Source organism: Cyprinodon tularosa, unplaced genomic scaffold (genome assembly GCF_016077235.1).
Source record: "Cyprinodon tularosa strain WSP-4 unplaced genomic scaffold, ASM1607723v1 ctg292, whole genome shotgun sequence".
NCBI classification, from domain to species: Eukaryota; Metazoa; Chordata; class Actinopteri; order Cyprinodontiformes; family Cyprinodontidae; genus Cyprinodon; species Cyprinodon tularosa.
Window position 1 is genome coordinate 94,636 of NW_024038999.1, and position 10,940 is coordinate 105,575.

General features: G+C 38.1%; 1 protein-coding gene across 1 annotated transcript in view; it reads right to left on the reverse strand.

Annotated features, from left to right (window-relative positions):
• The window catches only part of pemt (phosphatidylethanolamine N-methyltransferase), a 92,333-nt gene extending 81,948 nt beyond the window's left edge, over positions 1-10,385 (reverse strand). The window contains exons 1-2 of the mRNA XM_038291074.1: positions 10,121-10,385; positions 7,049-7,156 (exon numbers count right to left, since the gene is read on the reverse strand). Of these exons, the coding sequence (XP_038147002.1) occupies positions 7,049-7,156; positions 10,121-10,234 (222 nt within the window). The 5' untranslated portion in view covers positions 10,235-10,385. The remainder of the gene's footprint in view (positions 1-7,048; positions 7,157-10,120) is intronic.
• Between the last annotated feature and the right edge of the window lie 555 nt (positions 10,386-10,940).

A 10,940-nucleotide genomic window follows, 5' to 3' on the forward strand; every position in this document is an offset into this window, starting at 1 on the left:
TCACTGAAAGAAGAGCAAAACACTGCTCTGGAGGCTTTTCTCAGAGGAAAAGATGTTTTTGCTCTTCTCCCGACTGGTTTCGGCAAGAGTTTGATCTATCAATTGGCTCCTCTTCGTCATTGCTCTGTTAGTACGTCATATGCTTCGTTGATCTGATTGGTTTATTTGGCCCGTCTATCACAAACATAGGCCAATCAGCTAACCAGTATTTTCGCCCCTTCCCAAAATTACTTCAACGGAAGGTTTCCAGATGGATATGCGGAGCAAATCCATCTGGCGGAGTCAGGTTATCATAATAGACACCTTAGACTGAAATCGACAGTCTAGAAAGAAGAAAATCACACACACACCTCCATAACAGTCTCCTCTGAAACCATTATGCCCAAAACCATCATGATCTTGAGATAAACAGGAGGCCAATTCTAGAATGAAGTGCTCTTTTTACTTCGTACCTGACAGAGTGAGAGGAGCAAATCCTGTTATGACAGAGCTGCAATAATCTAGCTGTGAGGTTATATAAGCGTGGTCCCAAATTACAAGTTCAACCTTTTTCTTCATTAAACGGAAACAACAACAAACGAAACAAACAGTTAAGCACGTTGTTCATTTCTCAGGGAACTGAGGACTATGCTATCTTAATTATCATCTATTTTGAATCAATATAATAAAGCCTGTCAGCCAAGAACATGAAAGCAGGAAACAGTCCTCGGTAAATCACTATCTTTTAAAAGGAATTACTTTTTGTTTTTCTTCTCACTGTCAAACTCAGCAGCAGTAATTGACCAGCACACCCTTTGACGTTAAAAATTCAATCTGTTGTATCTCTTTATATCTGCAGGTGGCTGCTGTCAATTTCAGAGCCTTGCTGGGTAGAACTACAGTTGATAAATAGGGAGTTAGAGCTTCCAACTGTTTGCTTTTACATCACACAGGGAAACAGGAAGCTTTGGACCCTAACACATAGTAAATTAAAGTTTCACCTTTTGTAATATCATTGTTTTCAGGTAATCTTCAGGAAAAGTTAGAATACATACTGTCTCATTCTGGGTTAAGAATCAAGCAAAGTCAATGTTTGATTAGCCTCTAAATAATAGAGCACTGCAAAAATATTTGTATTAAAATGTATACAAAGATAAGTGTCCCATAGAAAGCAAAGCATTTACCTGCTGAACTCTCAGTGCCATGGTGTTCAAGATCCCAGCACAGCACAATGACTGCCATCACACAATGTCCATATGTGACCCGACACGACTGACATCTATGTTCATCAGTCATCCAGATCTTGGGCCAGAACAACATCAACTATTTCCTAATGCATAAACATTATAGGCTTAAGAAGCTCTTCCCCCTACCTGTAATTTTCTTTGATTTTTCCAGTGCATTTCACAAGATTTAGCCCAATTTATTGTACCGGTACTTTATGTACTATCAAAGAGGTGCATCAAAGATGGACAATAAGCTACAAACTGCTAAAGGTCAGTTCTGTTCTAAAAACTTCTCCAGAGCCACAGGAGATTATTTCACAAAGAAGAGTTTTTCATCACGAAAAGAGGATGTTCACTGTTGTGAGATGACTGTTGAAAAGTTAAACACCAACAGAGTGTCTCAAGTCAACACAGTTGGCTACAGGAGGTCCTTCCTAAATAAAAAACAAACCATACAACAACATTTAATTTCCCTTTGGTATTAATAAAGCAAATTTGAATTGAATTCCCAGCTGGGCCACCATCACCATACAGAAGAAGCCATGGAATCTACCAGTAAAGATATCCACCCATGGCCATGTCAGTCCAGTGACGGCTGGCCAAAAAAGGGCGCAAGGGTGCCACCCCACACACCCAATTACCTTGATTATGACATTTTTAAAAAAACGAAAAATTTGTTATACAAGTAAAGTATTTCAAAATATGTTAATATATATCTTTTAGATGTGCAAGATTTAATCTTTAATGACGAGTAAAGTTGTTTCGTTTCGTCGAATTGGTGATGTAATTTCCACCCTGCGGCGCAAAAAGGCCCATAGAGTCATTAAAAGTTGTCTATGCGCAGTAGCTCCTCTTCAATGCAAAAGATAGGACTGTCCTGGGGAGCATCTCTCCTGCGCTCACAGTTGAAAGAAATTTTACTTGCACACCACCTCCCGCCACAGTGCTGACGTCACATTTGTCTCCTATAAAGTGCTGCTGATTGACAGGTTTATATAAATATTTAGCAACAAGGTTTGGCTAACTGCATGCAGTTAGGCTAATGCTTTATTTTGCTTTCCTTGCCTCCTTTTTCAAACGTAAAGATCTGACCAAGCATAGATTAAGGTAGGTACGACTGTATTAAAGCACTTATCGGAAAATGTTTTAATGCTTTTTCTTGTGGCTATTCACATAAATATACTGGTGGGATACCTTAGTATACATTTGATTGGTTTTTGGTATACGTCTATTTTGAAGTCATAGCCCCCACCCCGGAGAAAACTCCACCCACCACAACTGTGTCAGTCACCAAATCAAAATCATATAGAAACGCTGTGAGTAAGAAAAAGAAAAGGTATTATAAGTAGAGCCAGGATGTTTGAGGCTTGGAACCTGGTAAAGTAACATGAAGGTAGAACCCAGTGGCTTAAGGGTTTTTTAGTATTGATCAATATAGCAGATATTTTTTTTTACGACTGAGGGACATTATAATGGTCATGATAAATATCAGGAGTTTATAGAATTTGTCCTTTTACAATAAATTTTGAGAAATTTAAAAACGGTACTTTTATTGATATTTAGTGTATAAATATATTACATAAAACCTCAACCTCAACACTGACACAAAGCCAACAGATGTGTTTATTACCATTATGTGTGAATGCTACCTTAGTTCTTCTTCTCTTTGCTCATACTATCTTACACTCATATTACAGCCATTTACACTCAGCTCCCGTCTCTGCACAATGCTGCAAATGGAGCAAATGGAGGCCAAAAGCTCCTCAGCTCCATTCTGTCTTATCATTGACTTCTTATATAGAGAATGGGGAGCTCACAGAGTGGACATCAAGTATTTCATCATAAAGAGGTACATAAAATGACCACCTTGAAATCAGACAGCTTAAGAGGGTGAAAATAGACTTGATGCAACCTGATAAATTACTGTAATGTAAGCCAGCAATCTCCACATTCAAACAAATATTGGGTCAAGAGATTATCAAAAAACTGACTATAATCATGATTAGGTCAGTGGTGATTATGAGTCATATGAGAGCAACTTCAACATACCTTATTTACCTCACATTAGGATTTAACCTTTAATCCTCCAATGAGTGTCTAAGCAGGTTAATTAATTTAGCCTTTAATATTAAGCAATGGGAGATCTGTATATAACATACTTGTTTCAAAATTAATGGCCAGAGCAACAAATAATTAAAGTGTTAAGTGGGTCATTGTTCCTTGATGCTGTATTATTCAGGAAATTGTTAGTGGTTTTATATTATTAGCTCATTAGTTGGTCTGATTAATGCTATATTGACACTTTTCAGCAGCAGTTATTTGTTACATCACTTCACTTCCTGTTTCAGATCAGAGAAAGATGACCTCAATAAGTGCAGTTTTAAAATGATGGTTTTATGTCTACATTGGAAGATATAAGGCTCCATGGGAGACAGATAAGGACAGCCCTTTGTTATTACATCACAAGAAGGGGAATCACTCAAGCAGAACCAATCAGACAACACAAAGCCGGAAAAATAGCACATAATGACACCATCTATCCCAGAATAGCTGGGAAACAGTTACTTAATACTATAACTCTTAAGAACAGAGCTCCAAAACCTATAAAAAAGTCATCATCTCACTGTAGTTGTGTGTATTTTTTCACAGTCCCAACAGAGACTTTGGATGCAGTATTTGTTAAAAATTTCTATCATCAGTGCCATGGATCCACATAAAAACAAAATTTCAATGCTACAGTATTGATGACCACATGTCCACTTTAGGTGGCCTAGATGCTAAAGCCCAGAGGTCTCAAGTAACAAAGTACAAATACTTAGTTACTGTACTTAAGTACACTTTTTAGGTATCTATATTTTACTCCATTACTTATTTTTCTTCCTACTTCTGACTTCTACTCATTACATTTTCACACAAGTATCTGTACTTTCTATTCCTTACATTTTTAAAACAAACGTAACTCGTTACTCTTGGCTTGGGTTTTATGTTTATAAATATTTTTTTACGTCATGTGTGCTATCCAATGCAGATCATTGGCACCATCTACATCTAGTTAAAAGAAGTGTAATTGGATGAGTCATATAACGCAAACACTCATTGGTTAACTCGTCAAATTTATGCTGACGCCAAAGAAAATCATCAGAAGCAAGCCGGTGTTCTACACACTGTAAACGTGAATTGCCTATGCCATGCTAAAATGTTGGATTAGGACAAAGATGTAGAAATGTCTGAAAAGTGGGACACAGGCGAGAGCGTATCGGGAGATGGAGGCGGAGACCAACAAGACCTCCCTCATCCTTGGGCCTATTTCAAAGAATTTTTAGTTGAAAAATTTAGCTCTCAATTCATATAGAGGTATCTGGCTGATTTTTAAAGGTTACTTTATACTTTTATACTTTAAGTAGATTTTGGAGAACATACTTTTTTATTTTACTTGAGTAAAGAGCGCAAGTTGATACTTCAACTTTTACCAGAGTTATTTTAAACAGCAGTATCTATACTTCTATTTAAGAAACTAATGTGTGTATTTTTGACACCACTGCTAAAGCCTATACAGAAATGAAGGTTAAAAATGAAAACATTAAGTGAAACGTTGGGAAATTTCAAATTATAACAGTATATTCTTAAAAAGGGTAAAAACAAATCTCTCTGGATTTGGGACGCTACTGCAGAGAAGCATTTTCTCCTTAAATGGCGACAATGTGGACTAGCTTCCAAGTAGCTACCAGCCTACAAAACATCAATATGGCATCAATGACTCATCCAGGGGGTTAAATAAGGACCCACAATAACACCTAAAGCTCTGCAGCCTGCATTTTCTTCATTTTTTAAGGTCATTTCAGGACTTAAAAACGAGAGAGAAAGAGACTAAGACACTAATTGGGGATGTACAAGGTTAGAACAACTGCTAACCAAACACAACTTCTGCTCATTCTATCTATTCTCCCATTCTGCAGAATTTGTTATTTCAATCTCTAATGTTCTACTCTCTCTGCTTTTTCTCATAGTAGCTTTATCTGGTCTGTTCCTGTTTGACACCATCCTGGAGAGAAATAGCAGCTGTGCTGCTGCCATCAACACCTTTGTTTATAGATGTTGGCCTGTTGTTCAGTGTAGTCCTGTTTCTCTGACTCTGACTAATTGGACGTGCTCTCTTCATTCACTGACATGGGAGCTGGTTCAGAATTCGTCTGCTTGGCTGTGTTTCCTGGACGGGGTTAGTGGAGCTGGTTCAGAATTCGTCTGCTTGGCTGTGTTTCCTGGACGGGGTTAGTGGAGCTGGTTGACAGTTGCCTTTTGTATCTCTGCTTCTCTCCGTATCTCTGCTTCTGTCTCCTTGAACCCCAGTCGGCCTCAGCAGATGGCCGCTCACACTGAACCTGGTTCTGCTGGAGGTTTCTTCCTGTTAAAAGGGAGTTTTTCCTCTCCACTGTCTCAGCATGCTTGCTGTAAAAGGCGGCCCCATCCAGGAAACACACAGCCAGGCAGACGAGCTCTGAGCCAGCTCCCATGTCAGAGGATGAAGAGAGCACATCCAGCCAGTCACGGTCAGAGAAACAGAACTACACTGGAAAACAGGCCCATCTCCAGCATCTAGAATAAAGGTGTTGATGGCAGCAGCACAGCTGCTATTTCTCTCCAGGATGGTGTCACAGCCAAACAGGAACAGACCAGATGAAGCTACTATGAGAAAAGGCAGAGAGAGCAGAAGGTTAGAGATTGAACTAACAGATTCTGCAGAGTGAGAGAATAGAGATAGAATGAAGCAGAGTGATGAAAAATTGGTCCCTATGTCCTCCAGAAGTCTAAGCCTATAGCAGCATAACTATAGAGATAGCTCAGGCTATCCCATCAAGCTATACAACTCCTCACTTGAAGGAAGGAGGAGGAGATAGAAAGAGGGAAGAGGGTCAGCACCCCCCTCCTTTGACATCATATGCAAAACATTACTTATTGTCACTAATGTGCAATACTCTAACCTCTCATAACACATGCCAACTACTGTGTAGATGTGTGTGTGTTTTTTTTAAACTTATTTCATAAGGTCAACACATCTCTGCAGTACAAGTGCAATAACCCAAGTCATCTGTTGTATAGTCTTTCCTCTGCTCTCTACTATGCAGATATTATTATACGTCAGGGTAAAATATTCCAGGACATTAAAACGTTTTTATTCTTTTATGCTGTTTTTGTACTATATACACTCTTTTTATATTGTCTGTTGTATTTTTATATTTAATGGCATCTTGCTTTAACTCTTTAACCAGAATTTCCATAAAGGAGTAATCCCAAGGGATAAATAAAGTTTAGTCTAAGTCTAAGTCTAGATAATCCTTCATTCTGCTTCCCTAAATGTATTCCTATCGGCTAAACTGCTAGTTTAGGTTAACAGATTTTCAGATAATCGATTAATTATTAAAGCCTAAGATATTTCTCATGACCTAACACAGCTTTGGATTGCTGCTCAACCTAAACTGTCTTCCTTCGTTGATATAGTTGATGCTGTTTCTTATGACTTCACATTGATATTAAATTTGGAAGCATCTGTTTTCTGACTTCTGAAGGCATGATGTTTCAATTAAGTTCAAGGTATCAAAGTAAAGTCGACCTAAATTAAGACTCATTCCAAATATTTTACAAGTATGTTCATAAAAAATATTACTTTAATACTTATTCTACAGCTGCATTGATTGGACAGTTGGTGTTGGATTTCCTGACTTAACTCTGAAACACTTTATGTGGTTGATTTTACCCCTAATTTTACATTAACAGCTTGTACTCACTGTAAAGTGGTAAGTGCATTAAAACTTTATAAAGCTTTAATACTAATAGTACATTCTTACCACATTCCAGAAGAGAGGGTTGAACACAATTGCAATCACTGCAACGCAAAAGCCTGGGTCATGAAAGTTAATGAGTTTTATGAAATCCTCTATCAGCATCAAGTCCATCTGTAAAAAAAGGCAAAAAAAACAACACAAATAAAATAATCATGAAAGTCTTACTTATTTTCTACAATAACACAGATAGAAAAGCCTTAGCGTAATTATTTATTGAATAACTAATAAAGGAGCCAGTAGTTTAATGAAGATTTAAAGTTTTTGGTTATTTGTTTACATTTTTTATTTGTTTAGACTTTTTCTAGAATGTTTTATTTTTGTCACTTCATGAAGAAGAGTTTAGAGTCTAGAGTTTATATAACAGACTTTACAGACAGGCTTATAAGTTCTTCAGTGGAAGAATAAAATTTTTAATATTTTGAGACATCCTATCTACACTCACCGGCCACTTTATTAGGTACCCCATGCTAGTAACGGGTCGGACCCCCTTTTGCCTTCAGAACTGCCTCAATTCTTCGTGGCATAGATTCAACAAGGTGCTGGAAGCATTCCTCAGGGAGTTTGGTCCATATTGACATGATGGCATCACACAGTTGCCGCAGATTTGTCGGCTGCACATCCATGATGCGAATGTCCCGTTCCACCACATCCCAAAGATGCTCTATTGGATTGAGATCTGGTGACTGTGGAGGCCATTGAGTACAGTGAACTCATTGTCATGTTCAAGAAACCAGTCTGAGATGATTCCAGCTTTATGACATGGCGCATTATCCTGCTGAAAGTAGCCATCAGAAGTTGGGTACAGTGTGGTCATAAAGGGATGGACATGGTCAGCAACAATACTCAGGTAGGCTGTGGCGTTGCAACGATGCTCAATTGGTACCAAGGGGCCCAAAGAGTGCCAAGAAAATATTCCCCACACCATGACACCACCACCACCAGCCTGAACCATTGATACAAGGCAGGATGGATCCATGCTTTCATGTTGTAGACGCCAAATTCTGACCCTACCATCCGAATGTCGCAGCAGAAATCGAGACTCATCAGACCAGGCAACGTTTTTCCAATCTTCTATTGTCCAATTTCCATGAGCTTGTGCAAATTGTAGCCTCAGTTTCCTGTTCTTAGCTGAAAGGAGTGGCACCCGGTGTGGTCTTCTGCTGCTGTAGCCCATCTGCCTCAAAGTTCGACGTACTGTGCGTTCAGAGATGCTCTTCTGCCCACCTTGGTTGTAATGGGTGGTTATTTGAGTCACTGTTGCCCTTCTATAAGCTCGAACCAGTCTGGTCATTCTCCTCTGACCTCTGGCATCAACAAGGCATTTCCGCCCACAGAACTGCCGCTCACTGGATGTTTTTTCTTTCTCGGACCATTCTCTGTAAACCCTAGAGATGGTTGTGCGTGAAAATCCCAGTAGATCAGCAGTTTCTGAAATACTCAGACCAGCCCTTCTGGCACCAACAATCATGCCACGTTCAAAGTCACTCAAATCACCTTTCTTCCCCATACTGATGCTCGGCTTGAACTGCAGGAGATTGTCTTGACCATGTCTACATGCCTAAATGCACTGAGTTGGCGCCATGTGATTGGCTGCTTAGAAATTAAGTGTTAACAAGCAGTTGGACAGGTGTACCTAATAAAGTGGCCGGTGAGTGTATATACTGCTTTGCTTTTTTTTATTAGAAAGGCCTCATTAATAAGACATCTTAAAAAGCTTAAAGTGACAATTTGATTTAAAAAATAAAATCATATTGATAAGTTAAAAAACCACCAAGATGTTTGCGTTAACCGAATCGCAAATTTTTTGCAAACAAAATGTCGAAGCGAAAGCTGTTCCTTCTCTGGTTCTGCATGGATTCTCAATACAATTAGGGCCTAATGCAATACAAGTTGTAAAACGGCAATGCAGTAAAATATACCACAGGGAATTCAAATGCTTTCCCCTGTCTGATAGAAGGCAACTGAAATATTCTGAAAACCACAAAAAATGTTTTCCATTCAATCAATCTTAAAAATATATCTGTTCTCACGAAAATGTGAAAAACAACTAATAAATCAGTTATGCTGGTAGAAATGGTGCTTTATCTTTGATAAATTTAGTACTTTACTAAGCAAGGCCAAAGTTGAGAAATCCAAGCTTAAAGTTTAGGAAAAAATAAATAAAAAAATAAAGATTGGAGGTTTGAATCACATTAAGTTATGCATGTTGGTCATTAAACAACACAATTACTTTTATTAACATCATCATTATAGGTAGAAGTAGGATCAGTAACTAGAACTATGAATGATATGTGTCATATTTTCCCTACTGTTTTTATAAATTTGTTATTGTATATATGTAAGAATAGTATAGTAGAGTATTCTGATATTGAAAAGTATAAGTGCATTGATGCTAAGACTTCTACAACCTGTTTCTTTTCTAGAATTTTCTTTCTTTCTTGTGGGAATTTTGTCCTAGCAAGTACTACTTTATATATAAATATACACACATTTTTAGAATGTTCGCTTCAATAAACTTGATAAACTTGGAATATATACTTTTTGCACATTTGAGTACACTTGGAACATAAAATTGAACTATACCTAGTTTTAGTAAGGGTTGGTTATACTGAGCTGTAGTGAATATTTTCAGTCGGTCCTAAATTAAACTAAAATCTAATTTTATTACAAGCCATTAGGAATCTTTTAATATCAAAACGTTGTAAGGAATACAGGTAAAAGCATCAATTTTTTAATGTTACAAAAAACATGTATTTGATCAGTTTTCCAGAACTACAAGCAAAATGTAATGGTTTTAAGTGTTTAATTTCACTGTTGTATAACAATAATCTGAAGAGCTGTAGGATAATAATCATCAACAATCATGATAGTTAAAATGATTGTGTGACAGCGGTACAACGTGTTAAAAATCGTGCTTTTATTTTGGAGAGGGGCTCCCAGCAGCCGGCTTCCGGCAGACTGAAGTCGCGCCGCAAGTTCCAACTTTCAGCGCTGTGCCGTCTCTCAGCCTGCCTTCCAGTTAGGGTGTTATTGCATTGCTGTTCGAGTCCGACATGATTGTTAGTGCTATTTTACCTTAGAATAATCCACGTTGTTCAGACCTCCACAACAGTCGAGCGGGGCGCGCTGGTTGCTTTGCTCAGCCGTCCGCTGTTTGTTCCGCTCATCAGCTGCTCGGCTGTCGCTCATTAACTGTGACGTGGCGGATAGAGCCGCTGTCAGCCGCGTCCACGAGATAACAAATACAGCTCAATAAAGAGGGCAAGGGTCCGGTTTAATCTGTGAGAACAGGCTGGTTGATAGCCTAGCTCATCTCCGTGTAACCTCTTACCTCGCTAGGTGCATTCTGGGAAATGTAGTTCTAATTTATTTCAATCCTTTCCTTAGTTTTGTTATATATTTTAATAGGATAATTTAAAGGTTTTCTGGATATTTCAACAAAATTGAGCATTTCAACTGGTATAAAGAAGCGACAGAACCAGAAGGAAACATTAAAAAGGGGAGAAATAATATGAAATATTTTCACCTAAAGTGACTTGACACACAGGCCTATCAGATAAGATGCACTTCATTAGAACTTTATTACTTATCTTAAAGGAGGTTTGATATAGCAAGTAATCAACAGATATGTGTTTAAGTGTTATTTTAACTATTATAAGGGTGAACACACCATAAGTATAGTACACTCTGACGCCTTCAAAATGAGACTGAAGCAGCTGTGAAGCATAGATTTGGATGAATAATGGTTTGATGGAACTTTCTTCCACTGTAATTTCTTCAGAGTATGACAGAGTGCCAATGTGAATGTCTGCAAAAACAAAAAACCCACTTAGAATTGTGGCTGGTCTGGGCCCTGCAACCTGACAAGTCCCAAAACACAACATTAATTCTGGCA